General features: G+C 38.7%; 1 protein-coding gene across 1 annotated transcript in view; it reads right to left on the bottom strand.

Annotated features, from left to right (window-relative positions):
- Nucleotides 1–191: 191 nt before the first annotated feature.
- LOC103771336 (intersectin-2-like) overlaps nt 192–19,882 on the bottom strand; it is a gene marked incomplete at its 3' end in the record, with an annotated part of 31,524 nt that continues 11,833 nt past the window's right edge. The window contains exons 2-14 of the mRNA XM_008938626.1: nt 14,157–14,249; nt 12,377–12,440; nt 10,381–10,544; nt 9,011–9,208; nt 8,621–8,717; nt 6,799–6,941; nt 5,524–5,587; nt 3,816–3,953; nt 3,621–3,706; nt 2,354–2,616; nt 1,519–1,668; nt 1,163–1,303; nt 192–279 (exon numbers count right to left, since the gene is read on the bottom strand). Coding sequence (XP_008936874.1) covers nt 192–279; nt 1,163–1,303; nt 1,519–1,668; nt 2,354–2,616; nt 3,621–3,706; nt 3,816–3,953; nt 5,524–5,587; nt 6,799–6,941; nt 8,621–8,717; nt 9,011–9,208; nt 10,381–10,544; nt 12,377–12,440; nt 14,157–14,249 — 1,689 coding nt within the window. The remainder of the gene's footprint in view (nt 280–1,162; nt 1,304–1,518; nt 1,669–2,353; nt 2,617–3,620; nt 3,707–3,815; nt 3,954–5,523; nt 5,588–6,798; nt 6,942–8,620; nt 8,718–9,010; nt 9,209–10,380; nt 10,545–12,376; nt 12,441–14,156; nt 14,250–19,882) is intronic.

Raw genomic sequence — 19,882 nt, 5'->3', positions numbered from 1 at the left:
ATGTTTTGTCTGCCCTTTATTTAGAAGATGGATAAAATAATGAAATGCAGATGAAATAATGCTAAGATGTCACTAACTGAAGAGAGATAAAAGTGAAGGTGTGATCAACAACTCTGCAGCCTTCAGCCTTTTTTAACAGTGATGAAAAGCCAGCAATGCAAACAGAAGAGAACTCATTTACAGACACTTACTCTGAGTGTTTTCAAGTTGAGAGTTTTTAATTCTTTCACTTAACAACTGCTTTTCAGGAACTAAATAGATGAGTTTATTCTGATACTCCTGTAGATATTGAAGAGAACACAACACATTTTTAATATTGTTTATAAATTGGTATGTAAAAATAGGTAAATTTTCAAACATAATTTATTGTAATGAAATGAAAAATTACTTCTATGCTCTCCATATAAATACTATTAAAACCAAATGCTTTTTGACCCAAAAACATTAACACAGCTGGGAAAAAAATATAACACACGTGCTAAAAGTGTAAATATTGTCATGAGAACATTTAAGTTGATTGCCCCGAGCCTATCATAAACCAGTAATTTTCCCTGACACACAGAAACATGAAAACCTCTCCTGACATGAAGGTTCATTACATAAAAATACAGTAGAGGACGATTTATAGCAGTCAACTGATTTGAATTCATTCATGTCTTGCTATTCAAAGAGAGAAAAAAAGTAAAAGAGCAGCAAGGTAACTCAACCAAAAGACCACCTTGCTCCCAAAAAACATTCCCCAAAATTTTGAGCCTAAAGACACAAAAAGATTCATAATTAAAGAGAAATCTCTATTATTAATTCACAAAAGAACACCTCAGATTTTGACAACTGCCCTCATTATTCCCCAAAATTTTGAGCCTAAAGACAAAAAAGGATTCATAATTAAAGAGAAGTCTCTAATATTAATTCACAAAAGAACAGCTCAGATTTTGACAACTGCCCTCATCCAGTTCTCACCTTGTTGTAGTTCATACAATGATTTTGTTAACACCACAAATAAAACTAAGAGCCTCTGCAGTGTTGATGGCCTTACCAATTTCCTCTCTCCACTATAATCAAACTGATTCACTATTCCTCCCCATGGAGATTATCAACAATATTACAGAATCACAGAACAGGAAGGAAATGAAAACTACCAGCTCAACAGAAAGTTAAACACCTGAAGCTCTTGTTGTAGCTGCTTGACTTCCATGATTCCTTGGTCGTATTTCTTATCTAAAGCCTCCAGTTCAGTTTTCCTCATTTGTTTTTTGCTTCGAATATCCTGCAATCTGCCTGAGATTTGCTGATGTTTGTCCGTCTAGAAAGGAAGCAAAGACAAATTATACCACGTACAGCACAAATCACTTCTCCACTAAATCTGTAGGTAGATTAATTCATGATCAATGCTTTAACAACAACCCAAAATACCTGCTTTAGATTCCTCATCTGAAACAGTGAAACTCCTAGTGGGCCACTAATTTCTTCTAAGATTTGCACGCTTTATTTCGAGATGTGTAGTGAAATTTCTCTTACCAGGGCTTCCAATTCAAGATTAAGGCTCTTCTTTTTAGAGGTCAACTTGACAATTTCTTCTTGTTCCCTGTTACGCTGATTGAGAAGTTCCTGGCGACGAATCCTCTCCCACTCCAGTCGTCGCTGGCGCTCCAGCTCTTGTTTTGCTGCCTGCAGAACAAGTTACATTCCCTTAACTTACTACAGAGATGCAGAGCTCAGAGACTGTGATTTAATATAATGTGCTCCACTTCTAAAAAGCACAACAGCAACACAACGCGTTGTCTCTTGTAAAGTGTTCTTACATACTTCAGCATCAAAGAATGGAGGGAGTAATCCTATAAGATTCTTCAAGCCATGCTGCTAACTCTGGATGAAGAAAAGCCACATAATTCAGACATAAAACCTGCATAGCTTGGAATATTGCCTATAAATGAGCACACTGACAGCTCTTGCTCATAACCTCCTCTAGGTATTTCACAAAACTCCATGAAATATGAAAGTCCTTTGCATGCACTAAGACACCAAATAGAAACAAATCTGTCTCAGGTTCAGCTGTCAAAATACTATCAGTTATGAATCCAGTAGAATTCTGCTTAGTATATGTAATTCTGCACAAATCCAAGAAAAATCTCACTGTCCTATTAAGTATCTGAAAATCTTCAACCTATACCAACACGTAATTAACTTATAATAGACACAATGTCTGTTCTATAGAAAACCTAACAGAAAACCTGCCAATGGCCACGTGAGGAGACAGAACCAAAGGCAGCATGAAATCCCGGACGCTCTGGGAAGTGGACACTGCATGCAGCTACCTACTCAAAGCTTTAAAAAAGAATGACAAGAAAACAACCTCCCGCCTTTCTATTTCTTTCCTCCTTTCTTCTTCCCTTTGTCTTTCCAACTCTCGTTGTCTCTCCAGCTGCCTCTCTACTTCCAGCTGCTTTTTCCGCTCCTGCTCCTGCCGCTCCCTCTCTCTTCGCTCTCGCTCTTCTCGCTCTTTCTGAGCCTTACGTTCGGCCTCTCTCTGCTGCTGCTCCAACAGGACCTGACGGCGTTTTTCCAGCTCCATATTTCCCCTCTCATAGTTGGCTTTCCTTTTGTCTTCAAATGTCACTATAAAAAAAAAGAAAAATGAAAGGCAGTTATTTTTGTCCTGTGCAGAACACTGCTCTCAAAACAAGAACCTCGGTTATGCCACTACAGATAGATCATTTCTTTTGGCAAGCTCAGGGCGTTGGGTCACAGATGATATAAGCAGCTTGCATTTGTTAAAGTATTATTTTTCTTTTTAAAAATACCTTTAGATTTTCCTAAGTCTATTCCAACTGCCAAAAAAAAAAAAGAAAAAGTAGTTTAAGACTGACCGCAAAAACAACTTGAATTTTAGAGAAAACATTAAAGAACAGCTTTTATAAGCTAGGAGAAGAGTATCTTCTGTCAGAAAGGGTTTCCACCATGCAAGAAACTAATACCCAGAGAAAGAGCTTAGTTTTTAAGGGTGTTCCCTGTAAGAGCTCCTGGTGTTAAAAAAGCAGAAAACAAAACAGGATCAAGCTCAGCTACTGCAGTACAGGATAAAAAGAGATGCAAAGGAATAATTTAGGGTCCTAGCAACCACCCTTCCAAAAAGGGAGGCAAGTCATGTTTCACAGTGTACACATAAGATAGTTTTGCATCAGGGAGTCAAACACAACGATCTATGATGTGTGCAAATCACATCTACCTTTCAGGGGGTTTAAGCCACATCAGAATCCCTTGCTTTCAAAATGTCCAGAACAAAGTAATGCCAGGAAATTTCAACTGCAAAAAAAATTGCAGTAGCATGGCAGTATTTGGCCATGAAGGATTTATTTTCCAAAATGCATTATTAATCAGCACACTTTCCCTTTCCTACAGCTAAAAGTAGCCCCCACCTCTGCCTTCTCAGTTCTATTAAGATGTAATAGGCTGACTACATCCACTTAAGAACCTCCCTACCATCCAAGTTAAAAGGTATCTACCTCCTGAAATGAAGCTCCCCAGGGATCTGATTATGTCTTCTACCTTCTAAAGGTTTCAGTGCCATGTACTGAAACAAAGACAGCCAGGTACATTAAGAAGGTGAACCATATTTTTACCTGGCTGTTTTTTTTGTGGCTCCTCCTCTTGCACCGGCTGATAAGATGGCAGAGTTCCATTTATGTTTTCAGTATATTTTCCACTCCTGGATGGAAAAAAACCCCATCATTGTTAGAGAAATAACACAGTTATTTTCTTTGTATAAAAAACTTCCACTGAAAATATATTATGCTTCATTGCCTTCAGTGATATACCTGAAAGAAGGTGGTACCAGCTCACGAGGCAGAGTTAGGGGCAGAGGTTGTCCAGCTTTGGCCATATCAGTTAAGTGCATGGCTAACACAAACTCATCAGCTTTCAGTTGCCCATCTCCATCAATATCAGCCAGTGACCTGCAAGGTTTTCATCAGCAATAATTAGAACCCCACGTCACAATCCCCCACAAATGACAGCTGAAACAATTTACTATAAAAATTATTTTGAAAACAGAAAATGTCTCTGAAAGTAAAAATAATTACAATTAATAACATGAGGAGTTGAAACAAACAGGACTTACACAGCCTAACGTGTCATTGATTTCTTAAGAAAATGAGCTGAAAATATTACAAATGCAAAAGAAAACATTATATAAAATAACATCAAGTTCTACAACAGGAACCTTTGCATAGAATTCTTTTATCCCCTTGTGTCTCCTTGACAGTGCAGGGAAGATATGAGCTGCCTCAGAGTGCCTTGTGGTACAGTGTGTGTGTGAAACCAGCAAAACATTTACAGAGATGCAGACAAGAAAGCAGGAACCTTTCTCTAAGAACTTTCCATATAGATACAGTTGCAGGAATGTGTCCTTAGAATGCACTTAAGTGAAATGCTTAATAAAATAACTGCTTGTTAAAAGAAAAACAAAACAAAACAAAACAAACTACTAAACTAAAAAGGAAACAACAAAACTAACAAAAAATAAATCACCCAAACACCCCACAGTGAAAAACAAAAGCAGGAGGTGATGAAATGAGATTCTTATTATATTCACAGACCAGCACTAACATGCAGTGTAACACTAACAAGCATGTAACAGTACCATCAGTACAGTAACTACCATGAAAACAGCACCCAAGTGGGAATATTGGTAATTCCTTACTCTGGGCCAAACTACAAATTGGGTTGTTAATGCCCTTTAAATGGGTACACAGACTTCCTCACACTGGCTACTCATATGCTCAGTATCAGGAGGAAAATGGTCACTATACATTCATTTCTACCTTCATAGCATGCAACCAAACAAGCTGAATGAATATACAGAATATTTCAGCTTGCTGCTGCTAAAGACAGACAAATGACTGCCCTAGGATAAAGAGAAAGAATAAAGGGAGCTCAGAAAGAGATGTAAAGCACCAAGCTATTCTGAATTCTGCTGTGCCAGTAAATTTTATGGATAATATCTGAGTTATGTCTGGGGGCATAATCCAACCTACCATGTTGAGCAGGGCAGATTATTCAAGACTTCAGACAACTGTAACCATTTCCATCACCACAGTAAAGCAAAGTCTTAACAAATGTGTAATATGCAGGTATCTTTAGGGGAACTGCAGTAAAACTTTAAAATGCTGAAGGGTTACTTTATTTTTAATCTTTCTCCATATTTCAAAACTAACAAGCTTGATTTCAGAATCTTACTTTTAAAATGAACAAATCTTTATCTCCACTAAACTAATGCATCACAGAATCAGAATCTGAAATTAGTATCTGTACTATTATATGGAGTTTAACAAACAGTGAAAAAACTGTATTATGTCAAGGTGTCTAGAAAATGTAACTGATGAGCAAATTAGTTTAAGTAGCTTAGTTTCAGTTTATGATTATTTTAGATCTATGGTGTCCCTTTATCACTGCTTATTAAATGAAGTAACTTTCCCCTCTTAACACCATAAACACACTGCATTCATAATCAGTAACTAAACTTACCAAATAGTAGCCAGCTGAGTCTGTGAAAGGTTTGACTGCAGAAGGGCATTCCTTGCTTGAAATCCTTAGTGAAAAAGATTTTCATAAACACTTTGAACAAAGATTGACATGTAGCAAAAAGTGGGTCATGAAGTGGGGCATGTTTTTTTTTTTAATATTAATCTAATCCATTTTCAGCAGTGGCTGACAGTTGGCTTTACTTCCAGGCTTAACAACAGGCATTATGACCTGAACACAATAAAGATGTAAGTGTTCTTGTGTACTTTTTTTTTCCACTCAGAGCACCTAACAGAAAAGCTGACATGAAAAATAGATATTTATGGTAATTCCCACGTCTGCTACAGAAGCAGAACTATCTACCTAAAGCCTGAGTGAGCACACTGGAAAGCTGTCAGCTTTCCTTTTGTAGCAAAGAACCATATACCTTTCTAGGTAGGTTGATGAAACCTTCATCTGAAAACAACTACCAAGATAAAAAGCACTGAGTCTCTTTCTTGAAAGAAAGAATTGTCCTTTTTCGTAGGCTAGGAAGTTGAGGCAGAGTCTTGCTAAGAGCTTATTCAAAATGGGAAATCCAGTCAGCTGCAGACATACAAACTGACTTCACTTCTACTAACTGCTTGGCCAGCACTCTCCTCACTGCACTACACCAGGTAATCCAGTTTGCTAAGGATTTTCATAAAACTCTACTCTTGTATTAACTTTGTGTGAAGTCTTTTGAAACCACCATAATGCCACAGCACAGATGTCACTGCAAGTCAACAAGGAATAACTCCCTTAAATTATTTTTTAAAAATTCCAATCAATGGCTGCAGTACTGAAGTGTCTTTCCTGGACCACCTTCTTTGAAAAGTCTAAATGGCCAAGCAATTACTGATACACACACATAGGAGCATATGGCACAGAAACGACTGTGAGATGTCCCCAGCTTTGCAAAGTCCTAAGGAAGAGTCTCAGTGATGCTTGAATGATTGCTGACTTTGTGGAGCTAACTTCTCCAGCCTTAGGGTTCTCAGTCACTTCCAGTAAGATCTCCCCACTGCCACTCTTTTCATCCCCTCAACTGCTGCAGTAGCTTCTCCAGTCTACCTGGGGAGACTGCTGCCTCCTCAGGCCCCTCCAGGTCTAACACAAAGCCCAAGCTACTAAACTGAAGGCTATTTCCATTCCTTGGCTGACTGGAACCAGTAGCTGAAACCCACTTGCTCCTGCAGAGGTCTGAACATCAATGGTTCCAGTTCCTCCCCGCCCCCCTCTATCAAAGGTCATACTCACCTGATAAATATCCACTCATACTTTTATCAAGACTGTTAAATTTCTGCCTGTATTTTAATCTGGAGGCCTGAGGAACTGCCCAGTCAGAGGATGCAATCTTTGGTGAATTCCCAGTTAGTGAAGCACTAGAGGAAGAATTTGAACTGAAAAAAAAAAAGGAGAGAAAAAGATCTCTATGTTACTTGGCTTAATAAACAGGCATTGGAACAGAACATATAACATCATCTAGTAACATGAACCAACTTCCACAAAGTTTTACCTCTGCTAACTTGCTATAAATATTTTCATGACTAATCTGGAAGTTTACTGTGAAAGTAGGGACATATATCTAAAAAGGAACTCTTGAATCCAAGGTCCTGTTCCCTTAGGATCACAGGCACTTACGTCACATAATTCATCAGGCCACCACTGAAAAGTAATACTACAGGAAACCAAAGGAAAACATTCAACTTTCACAAGAATGTTTACAAGGGCTGTGAAGCACTGGGTGGATATCTAAGTAAATTTAAGAGGTATGCAAATGAATAACCATAAAAATTTACCTGATACACTTGCAACCAACAGCAGCACCCAAAGCTGTTAAAGCCATGACATTCCACCTCCACCTGCTCTTTTTATTAGTGACAATGACTGGATTTTTTAACAACCCATATGGTTTCTGCAGAACAGCACCTAATGGAGTGTTCATTTATACCCATAAAACTTCCAGCTACAACTCCCAGCCTTTTCAAAGTGTCCCATCTTTGATGGTCAGCCAAAATCCAACTTGCTTTGTTTAAGGTAATCCCCTACTCTGTCGAGTAAAAAAAACTATTTGCAGTGTTATCCAAGGCAATAGAGTAAAGAATGCTTAATCTATTTTAAGAATGCTTACTCTATTTTAAGAATGCTTACTCTAGCCCTTCTGGCACAATGCTGGAGAGTCATCCTTTGCATGGAACTGGATACCACCAGGGTGAAAATGCTGTCAACAGTAACACTGAAGAGCTACTTTGAAACCCCTACAACACCAGCAGAAAATAGCCTTCCAAATTAAAAAAAAATATAAATTACAGGCACACATCATGCCTACAATCACTTTATTGAACATCTGGTAACATCAGGTGTCTGCCTGTATGAGGAGCTCAAAGTGAGAGGTACCCTCATCCTAGATGCTTTGTATCAGCAGCAAAAGACTTGCAAGCACTTCTGAGGCACTTCTGGACCTGGGCTGGGGCTGAGCTGCCCTCTGGACTATCTCCTAGGAGACTGGTCCCTGGGTGGCCAACTGGAGAGGGAAGCATGGTTCCTCACTCTATGGCAAAGTTCTGAACCCGGTGAAACAGAGCAGCTGATTACAAATACTCATCATCTTCTATTATTCATCAAACAAATTCACACATAAATATTTATATCAAATACTATCTGCTAATTACACGGTGCCCTCTATATTGAATGAGCACAGCAATCCAATACTCATCATCTTCTATTATTCATCAAACAAATTCACACATAAATATTTATATCAAATACTATCCTTACATGCCTGCTAATTACATGGTGCCCTCTATATTGAATGAAGGCAGCAATCCATACTGCTTTTATAACCACTGGCTGAGTTCTGCTGCTGTTTACTAATGAGGTACATTCCCTTCTTCTGGGCACCACTAGAGAGCTGAACTCCTCACCTACTTCAGATAGCTTTGTCAGAGTTACTGAAAATATTACTTATTGTACGTGTCAAAACAATCTTATTTTCAGACTTTGTAGGTCATACTAGGAAATGGAAGTTTTGGAAGGCATACTGCTCAAGATATGGCCATTTTAAACTTAACTTTCATACCTGCTAGATCCTAAATCGATGAGTGACTGTGCCTTCTGGATACTAGTACCACCAAACCCTCCTGCCATGGGACCTAGAGAACCAGTATGAGGCAGTGCTGCAACAAACAAACAAAACCCAAAAATTGGTAAAGCAACCAGGTACAAGGTAATGCTTTCTAATAAACACTCAAGGCTTTGACAGAAGTAAAAAAGCTCATCAGTGCCTTGTTAAGATCAGCTAGATAGAACTAATCTGACAAATGTGAACTTTGGGAAAAATACAGCTGTTGTTTCATTTGATTTTTTTTTTTAATTTGCATGCAAGTATTACCATTCTTGTCTGAAATTAGCCACAGAGAAGATAAGCTTCACAATTCTAAAAGTGAGCACTGGACTGGACTATACTTACTTGAAGAGAAAGGTATGGACAAAGGCTGCAGAAGGCTGGATGTTCCATTTGGCAACGAGGAGGTACTGACAGAAGGCACCAGGGGAGTAGAGAGAACCAAAGGAGGAATGGAAGTCATGGAGGTCAGAGACATGGGAGCTAATGGTGTGATCGTAGACACAGACGTTGGCATGGACAGATTTGGCATACTACCCATTCCTAGAGCAAAATCCAACAAGTCATGATTAAATATTGCAGAAGCTTCAGCAAGAAACTGGGTCCATTGTGCTAGGGAGAAACTACACAAAACAACCTGCATCTGGAAATATTATAATGAGTTAAAATAGAAGCTCATGTATGTTTACTTTTTCTCTAAAGTTAGGCAAGAGAGGTAACTGCAGCTATAACTAGCTCTTCAACAAGCCTTTCTCTGTCTGGCCTCTGAGGGAGAAATTAAAACACAACTCAGAAGTCGTGACAATCCTCTACAGGGAAGGGCTGACACTGTTTTAGAACTAAGCATCTTCCAGGCATCAGCCTTGGAAGTATCCATATGGGTGAAAAGTCCATTCTTCAGGACCCATGCCTAGCAAATGGTTTTTTTAAGGCAGTTGCCTGAAGCAAATGTGGGCACTTGAATTACTGGCTGAATCTTGTGGAAGACAACAGCAAGCAGATGAGGTGATGGAAGGTTACTAGGAAGTCACTGTATGCCAACCACGGCTGTCTGTAAGTGCATACATTTGTATGCAAACATACTTACAAGATTTAGCAATGGGCAGACATTTTAAAATCATGTATGTAATTAATATATGCATACATTTAATTTCAGCATAGATGTATACACTAGTTTTGTAATCCAGCCGAAGCCGTTACAGAGATTTTGTTCTACAGAACAACAAAATGGCAACAGGCATGCACTGAATCCCAAAATATATTCAGAAAAGAAACAAAAAAGTTAAAATAATTCTACTAAATTGATCACATAACCAAAATAGACAATCTGATTAATTCTGAAAAAAATATTTAAATTAAGTCTTCCACCAAAACTTTGACCTTTACGGATAACTTTTAAAAGCCCAAATATAAATAGGTGAACGAGTAGGAAGATGACAAAAAAGGACCAGCAGTACAAGATGACAGTCTGCAGGTCAGATGGCAGATGTGAAGGGCCTCCTTGCACCTCATGTCAACATTCAACAGTGTTTTCCTTCAATATTAAATGTCTTCGAAGAATAAAATGATATAAAATGACTTTGTGAATTTCATAAATCAAAAGATCCTTGGGTTTTCTCTCAAATGCTGTGGTCCAATTAATGTTTGCATTTGGCTGGGATTAACTGTGTTTTTTTTCACCTCTGAACATTAAGGAATTATATATTCATAAGTACCAAAGCGAGCTGACATCAGTGGTGAAAATACTGGAGTTTGTTTCATGACAGGAGGGAGAACTGCTGGCAAATTCTGCCCTTGCAATTTCAACTTGATGAGTTTCATGGCTATAGAGAACTCCAGTTGATCCATTTTTCCATCCTTGTTCAGGTCTGATAGCGTCCTTAAAAACAAAATAAAACAAAATTAGTAAAGGCTACAAAGAAGCAATGTAAATTTAATTTTTAAATTGAATTAATTCACATTTAATGATAAATCTCAATCATGTTTATTTACTGGCTTTGTACAAGAAACGTATTGAAATCACTTGTAGATTTGCTGCTTTTGACAACATTCAAGCCCTCAGAAGTTTGAGAAGTTTCACTATCCACTTGGTAGTCACACAGGTCAGTTTTAAAGTTGCTGCATATCAAATACTTTACAATTGAAAAAGTAGGAAGAATCTAGAAAAACCAGTCGTCCCCTGCTCAGTAGATACACTTGTTGCCTCTGCTGCATGCCTCTGCTCTGCTTTTTTCTACACTACTAGCCAGACTAACTACTTTAAATCAGTGTAGCAATGTGAGGAATTAATGCAAGAATCTGAAACAGGATATATACAGCAACCTGCTAGAGGCACTAAGTACCACCATGAAAACTCCATTAATTCACAAAAAGTGGGGCTTTTTTAAGCTTGATATCCAAACTCTGTTCCTCTGACACTTTCCCAAATAAACTTAAATACAACATGAACCACATGCAACAATGCACATACACAGGCAAAATTCCTGGTCAGACAGAAAATACAAAATCTTATTCAGACTTAAACATGCAAGGACCAGGCACAGGAATGTAAATAAAATTAGGAGAAAGAAAAAAAACACACACTCAATATTAAGCTACATTTTCCCTTTCATTCTGTTCTTATTCAGTATAAAACCCAAATGCAAAAGTTTTTCTGTGCAGAAGTTTCCTTATCATTCTCTTCTAGGCACATGAAGCATCTGAAAAATAAACTATTTTTTTTCATTTAGTTTTTTTAATATTTTTTCACAAGTGAGTTGTTCTCAGTTATGGCAAACCTTCACTCCATGTCTTTTAGCATCTTGGTAACAAGCAAGTACCCCAAAAGCAACACAGTATTCTAGTGAAGACAGAGGAGTTCCAATGAAGAAAACATCTGTTCCAAGTGTTGCAATAACCACTTATATGTTGCAAACAGCACTTTTTCCAGTTCCTGCATTACAGAATTGGTTGGTATCTTACAACTGATCTTCTAGTAACATTTTCTTTGGCTTTAGATTTTTTTGTCTTCTCCTTTCAGTGTATTTTCCACTCCCAGTTCAGTAGCATATATTTTTTTTCCCCCACACACTTAATCTTATTGCCATTTTTGTGGTTACCAATATTTCAAACATCATTCGATTTGGTATTGAATTTGTTGATTGAATACTGAATCCAATCCAGCAATTCATTAATCCATTATTTACCTCTTTTTACATATTATTACTTCAAATAATAAAGAGGAAAAAATAGAACATTTAGAATATAAAGACAAGTCTTAACAATGACCTTTCTGGCAGTCCAACAGGCACTTCCCTCTGTGGAAGCCTTTTAATTTACATCATTTTTTGTTTCAAGTACTTACTATAGTTTAAGAAAGATGTGTTCATTATGATTCAATTTGAATTAACATCATGAAAGATTTTTAAAACATTTTGCTTATTAACTTAGTGTGGGTACATATATGGGCTCAATCCTTCCTCAAAGGTGCTTAGGGACATGGTTTAGCAGTGCACTTGGTAGAGTTGGGTTCACAGTTGGATGTGATGATCTTAAATGTCTTTTCCAGCCTAAACGATTCTATGATTTTCTTCTATTATTCTAAATTCAATAAAATTAAAATTACTTGGACAACACCCCTACTTTGACAGCTGAAAGCCTCTTTGAAACAACACAAGATACTACAGGTAGTACTTCAACGTTGCACATGTTCTATAGTAAAGAATACTTTACCATATTTCAGCAAGGATTGAAGCTGGTAGGCCTGATTGCAAAAAAAAGGTACGTGCTTGATCACCTAGGAAAAACCAAGACAGACAGATGTTTACATTAGAGACAGATTTTCAGAACACCTCAGCACTCTGTTGTGGGCCAGATTTTCAAATGGAAAACGCTGGAGCATGCTGGATGCCAAAGCTTTCCAGTTTCATACAGCCCAACTCCCTCCCTGGTGACAGCAACTGTCAGACACCCGCGTGTTCTCTAATCCAGAATCTTTGCTCTAAGAAGCAATTTCAAATAGCTATGAAAAGCTTTAACAGGTCACAAATCAACAGCTGTCAATGGTTTAATAGATATGAGATTTAAAGAAGTAAAAATGAATGAAAATGTAGCCCTGACCCCATTGCTTTTACAGGAAAGGATGTGCATGCTCTTTATTTCCTTCTCCTTCATCCAGTCTAACTGCAGCCACTACTGCCTCTTTACAAAAACTGGAAAAACATCATGTCCTGAATAATATCATGTTCCATTAAAGAACATCCACTATTTCAGGAAGGGAATGGGAACTGCTGTGCAATTCCCTATCAAGTTCCACATCAACCAGTACTGACAGTGCTGTAAAGAAACACATAATAAAACAAGGGTAGTGATGTTTATGTTTATCTGTGAGTGCTTAAAGCTCCTTAAAGCTAAGGCTTCACATCATTCTTTCAACTCTTTTTTTCCCTTATAATCATGCACAACCTTTCATTTCAAGCACTTGCCAAATAAATAATGAAGCCTGTAGACACACATGCAGGTGAGAGCCCAGATATGGCCTAGAGGTACTCCTGGGACTGCCTACTTTTCAGCTGGTGGTAAAACAAACACCAACCTTCCAGAGCTGTTTGGCCAAAGCAGGTGTTAGGTATCTCACAGCCAGAAGATGTGCATGTTCCAAACAAACATCTTCCTTGCTTTCCTTAGTCTTTTTTTGGACAAAAATGAGGATAAATAGGGGCAGTGAAATCACCAGGTAGTTATTAGGCATTAGCAGACAGTGACGAGGGTAGGAGTGATACAGGATGGTCTTTGGTGCCCACCCACACACAAAGAATGGGGCATTCTTCTATTAAGTCATCTTTGCCAATAAAACTGAGCCTTTCTCAATATCACAAGGAGATTTTTATGTTTAAAACCTGCAAATTCTGAGGTGTGCAGCAACATGACCCCACTGTTTCAGAGGGGAAGAAGCTGACAGAAATGGAACTGACAGCAGGCCAAAAATGCCATTAACCTATCCAGAACTTGCTGAAGGCTCAAGGGTTAATAAATTTCAAGTAGGCACTAACAAGGACAAGCAGTCAGCATCTCTGTCCCTGCCTCCTCCCCCGAAACAAAGCTATCTAACAGCACAATATTCTCTAACACTGCTCAGAAAGAGGAGAGCCACTTCTGGTGTCTCTGGCGTCACTTGCCACAATAGCTACTGTAAGTGCTCCCTGGCAGCCTCCCATCAAAGCACAGACTTTGCCTGATGCTCTGGTTTTGTGAAACTAGACAAAATGACAGACATAACCACTGGTGAACAAGTGGCAGGGTCAACAAGAGTCTTCCTGTGCCAGACTTTACCCAAAAGCTTGCAGAAGTTTAGTAATGACCTGTGGCTGTCTGCCCAAAGAGGATGGTTATGAGTCACACAACAAAGGGCTAGAAATAGGATGTAGTTTTCAGACTCTTTTACAAAGATAGGTGTGTGTGCCCAGAAGTGTGTACACAGAGGTTAATGTGCAATGCACAATCTCAGACCAACCTGTAATGTAGCCTCCAGTGGGTTTAAGGCTGTCAAACTGCTTGTCATGCTTGGCCCGCTCTTCAGAGGTGATGGCCCATATGTTTGGACCTCCTAAAAAAAAATAAAACCAAACACTGAGCAACCAAACAGATTGAAGTCTTTTAAAAGTAAAGCACATCACTTGCAAAATAAAAGCTTGGTTTCTCAAGAGACAAAGTTAGTTCTAGACACACCCAGCTCCTACCAGTTTGGCAAGGACGTTACGAAACACAAACCTGCTTCCCAGATGTGCTGAGACCATTCCTCAGCGAGACTGCTTTGCACCCAGCTTTCAAACAGGCTCCCTTGTCCTTCAGAGCTGGTGCAGAGGCCGTTTCCTGTCACTGCTGAGTGTTGGCAGCCTGGGCAGGATGCTGCCTCTCCACGTACCCGTGTGAACCAGATCCTCCTCCGGTTCACTGACAAACAAGCGGCGTTGAGCGCCACTTCCAGGAGCTCAGACAGGGGGCTAACACCCTGCAGCTGCCCCAGGAGACTCCTGCTTCATCTCTCCAACCCTCTAAAAACAAAACTGGGACCACTAACAAAAATACGTTGGTTTTGGCTGACAAATGAATAACATTCTGGGTTGTATTTTTTTTTTAAATGTCATACAGTTTCCATTTACCACTCTTCAGTGCTGAAAAAAAAGGACATGTATAAATATTATAGCCTCAAAGTAACAAAGAGAAATGGCAGGGAATAATCCTGTTTACAGAGCTGTGCTGATAGCCCAGGCAGAACCAGAGTGTCTCTCAGCAACCCTCCAACCTGCTGTATGAAGGTCAGGGTGTGTGTCCCGTGCAGGAAAAGCGGTTTGGCAGAAATAATTGGGTTTGCTTTTTAAGTAGGAGGAAGCTTTAGTCAGGCAGCTCTTGAGAAATATATCATTTCTTTTAAATCAATTAATGCAAGAAATAGCCGAAATTCTGAACGGAACACCCAAACCAGCACTATAAGGTTATTAGTTTATAAAACACCTTTTAAAATACATTCTACTGAGTATTATCACTACCAAAGAACTGTTCATCTGTTCTTCAAGCATTTGTATTGCTCAATATAAGAGAGTCAAGGGAATAATTCTGCTAGTAAGATATTAACAAGTTACTTGAAAAGCCACAGCATTTTGAAAGAGAGTTCCTATAAAATGCTTCCTCTTTTCCTACATAAACCTAATTTCAAAGCTTTGAATCTACAAACTGTCAATGGCTTTTTTCACTGCTTTTCAGGGGACAGAAACACAGCGAAGGGACTGCAAGCTGATGTACGTCCCAGAGGAGACACCATGCCAATCATCTCTCATCTGTGATTACCCATATATGCAAATACATTTTCCAAAAAGACTTAATGTCTCCTCTTAGGAAGGTCAATTGGGTTTATTTGGGTTATCGTAGGTAAAGGCAAATAGTTGAATAACCCAAATGGGGAAATGAATGACAGAAAAGGTAGAAGGGCATTAGGATACAACCTCTATGCACCTGAATTTGGAGTTTTACTTCTCTCTCTCAAGAATATACCAATTTTTTTTAGTCTACCCTCAATGAAAGAGTCTTCTTGCAGGCTGCACGCAAAACTGCAGTTCAAGAATTCCCCCTCCTGTCCCTTGCTTAAATGAGTCTCAACAAATCTGGATTAGATAACAACAATAAATCTAAGTAAATCTAAATCAAACGCTTAGAAGTTGATGAGCAGCATGAGGATTGATGTAATACACAAATTAGGACAATTTATCTTCAATGGTAAAAAACTGGAGTGGTACTTCAATCTTTTTAAAATGTTAAATATGAATGGGAAGTGCATAATGTGGTTAATGCCTACAGAAATTATCTGGACAATGAAGACATGCTCCTAAAGCTGTCAGCAGCAACTTCAGAACACTGGACCAGGTCTTTTTCCTTTAGGGAAAATAAAATAGTAGCAGCATCACATTTTCCTTCTATGAAATACCACATTTGTGTCACCTTTTGAAGCAGGTAGCTCTAACACTCAGCTTTTTATAATCAGTGGCAGCAGGATTAAAACCACCACAACACATTAATGTGGTCAGGAACTGCAAAGTGCTAAAAATACAGTAACAATTCCTTGGCTGGAGTTACTGCCACCCTGTAGCCTCTCTGAACAATCCAATTGACACTGTAAAGGAACGCCTGCTTAAGCATGTACTAAACGCTCAATTTCAGATTTGTATGTCCCAAATTGAGCAAAAAGATGACAAACAACCTTGAAACTCTTCTAAAATATTTAAGCAAAACATCTCTTTGAATATAACCCGGTCAATTAGGTTTCCTCTCCTCCTATGAAATTCCAAGTTCCACATGGCATTGTCTCTAATGTGTTAAAAATTTGCCCTTTAACAGCCCACCAGATTCACACCTGGAGCTGTATGACAACTCACATTTCATCCAAGAGCTGTTTCAAGATCAGCATTCACACTTTGTTCTCATTTTTGCCTTCAGTAACACTCCCCAGGAATGTCACTATTTTTTCCACTCTAAGTACTTTAGTTTTGCTTAGAGCACTGCAATTCACCTTTCCTGCTAAAACACAAAAGCATTTCTTCAGCAACTACCTCCACAACAGGTTTCTTGAAAGTATCAATTTAATTTTTTAAAAAGTATTTTTGACTATAACCCATATTATTACAGCAACAAGTGCTTCTAGCATAGTCCTACTGAGTCAGTGTGAGCAGCTACTGTCACAGCAAAGCAGGAACCACAAACACACATTATCAAACACATGTAGTGTCACTGTTCCAGGAGACTGAACACATACCCTGCAGAGACCAACCTGCTAATGATTTATTTGCAAAGGTAAGAAGAATTTCAGGCTTCCCCTATTCCTGAGGACAGAAATCAAAAATCTTTTTTTCCAGTGCCTAATTCCATAAAGATACACTCCCCACTGGTTTTTTTTTTAATATAGGCATGGAAGAATAATGTAGTAAATCTTAAAATCCAAAGCAGACTTCCTCCTGTATAATTTGATTGTTTTACTTAAAAGTGAATACATAAAAATGTACATACTCAGAAAACACATTCTGTTCACTATTTTACACATCTTTCTTAACATCTATTAACAGTCAATAATACCTTTGAAATTTAAGATGTTTAAGAGGTGTGTCAGAGCATCTTTTAATTTAGAAGGCTGCACAAAAACAGGTATTAATTTCCAACCAGAACTGGGATGGAGGGGAGAGGCAGAGGAAACAAAGCAGCATCCAAAGACCTTCAAACCTGTGATTCCTTACAAGCAAGTCTAGAAAGTAATGGTTTTTTTAAAGCAAGAATTAGGACCTAGAGAACAGCATACCTCATGTTGTTAGCACTGCTCTCCCAGTTCAGTAGTGAGATTTGGGATGGAGGGGAGAGGCAGGGGAAGCAAAGCAGCATCCAAAGACCTTCACACCTGTGATTCCTTACAAGCCAAGTCTAGAAAGTAATGGTTTTTTTAAAGCAAGAATTAGGACCTAGAGAACAGCATACCTCATGTTAGCACAGCTGTCCCAGTCCAGCAGTGAGATTTTTCGTGCTTGTCTATAATGGAATAAAGTCCCAGGAAACTAAATTTTAACCTAATATCATTTCAAATAATGTCTGCCATTTTCAGTGTGGGCTAGAACAGGTCATTTTTTTATGAATACATGTTAATAACCATTGGACAATGAAAGCATTTGTTTAAAAGAGAAAAAAAAACCCCAAATATTAATTAAAACAAACAAACATACCACAGAAAACACAAAACAAACAAACAAACAAAACCAAACAACCAAACAACCAAATCACCACCAAATACTTATGGTAGGGTTCCACACTGTGGTCATTCAAGTCCCAGCCAACATTTCTTATTTAAAGGACTCACTGTTTTTTCCAATTCCTACCCCAATATGCAACAGACAAAATAAAGAGCCAAGCACAAGACAGATGGTTAAAGCATTGTGAGTGCTTTATTATTACCTTAGCCAGGAGCTCATGACTCTTTTGATATTACCCTTTGGCAAATCAAATAAGAAAAGAAAAAATCTATGTACAAAAAGTGTCAATTAATTTAATTATCAAAATACTGAGAAAAAAAAACCCACATCAGTCTACCTGAAGTGTAACACTGAACACAAGGATCACAAGGTCTTGGCAATTCCACAAAGCACGTCATGAAACCATTCTTCAAAGGTAATTGCCATCTTAACTTACAGTACAATCAAGGCCATCACAAGAAAGACTTACCGCAGACAAAATCAGCTTGAAACTCTGTCCTCCTGCACAATCACCATCAAAACATGCCACAATCCTCACACATTCTGTGTTTGCTTCCCAAAGCTACCACTGGTGGTAAAACTGGCCCCTCAGCATCACTGCCGAGGAAAATTACACTGCCTGGCCTACAAAAAATCCAAGTTTTGGGCACGTTGAACTGTGACAAAGGGAAGACTAGTCCTGTTCTGGCAAGGACAAAGCTGCAGGAAGAGTTGAACAGAAATATCTGCCTTCCAAGATATATCAACCAAACTTATTTGGCTTAGCTTGACATTTTATTTGCACTAACATGCCTTCGATCCCACAGCTGAGAAATGTCTTGCCCTTAAACCAGATCCAGCTAAAGGGAATTATCAATTCTGCCCAGAGACATTGCTGTACTTCTTCCTTCCTCACAGCATCAGCCCTTACTCACGGCCAGTCACACACCAATCAAAAAACCATCTCCTCTTCACAGGCACCTCTCTGATCACAGGATGGGGCAAGAGGCACGAGTCTCCTTGATGGAGCAGTGATGAACCTTTGGCTCTACAGAGACATCTCAGCTGCCACCAAGTAGCAGTGAACTACAATACTTTTACAAATCAATTCAGCCTCAGAAATCAAGGTCTGGTTGCCACTCCATGCTGTGATGACAGGCTTTGCTACACCCAATGAATAGTACATTAATACTTTTCTGACTTAACTTAAACTTCCTGGAAATTTTCAGGAGATAACTTTTTCCCAACTGTAGACAGTGCAATTTTGGAGAGGGGAAAAAGTACAATCTCTCTGACATGAGGATAGCTTATAAAATCATTACTCTTTAAAAGATGTTACTCTGCAATCTCACAACATCATACATGAAGCAAGGCCCACCTGGATGAAGTGAACACTGTATTTGACTACACTGCATTTTCAGGATTCAAAACTCAAGGAATTCTGAACCTGGGAGATTTTCCCCACACAGATTTTCCCTCAGGAAATTTGGTCAGAGGTTCAAAGTCACATGTGGATTCTACCCACGTGGAATTCCATATGGAATGACAAAGACAGAGTAATAACCTGGTGTGAAACACCATTTTAATGTACATTTAAGACTTCTCTAGAGATGACAAAATACACACCAACCTCACCTTCATATGACAGGTGTTAGTATGTAATTCAATGAGGTAGCACCCACAGTTCCATAGTGTCACCAGCAAGTGACTACGGTGTGGGTTAAACATCATTTCTGTTCCTTTAAGCTCATTTAAAGCAAAAGACATCTTGCTACAAGAAAGCATGAGGGTCTGTTTATGGCAGGATCATAGCAGGACAGCTTCAGAAATGCCTTTGCAATACTGCATCAGATAGATAATCTTCAGAAGAAAACAAAGGACTTGCTTTGATGGGCTGCCAACAGCAGAAATGGACACAAACACTGTTCTCTCCTTAAACCTGTATGCTGCCACTGAAATGAGGGGAGAAAAAGTG

This window comes from Merops nubicus, unplaced genomic scaffold (assembly GCF_000691845.1).
Source record: "Merops nubicus isolate BGI_N331 unplaced genomic scaffold, ASM69184v1 scaffold2734, whole genome shotgun sequence".
NCBI classification, from domain to species: domain Eukaryota; kingdom Metazoa; phylum Chordata; class Aves; order Coraciiformes; family Meropidae; genus Merops; species Merops nubicus.
This window is presented reverse-complemented; position numbering and strand designations above follow the sequence as displayed.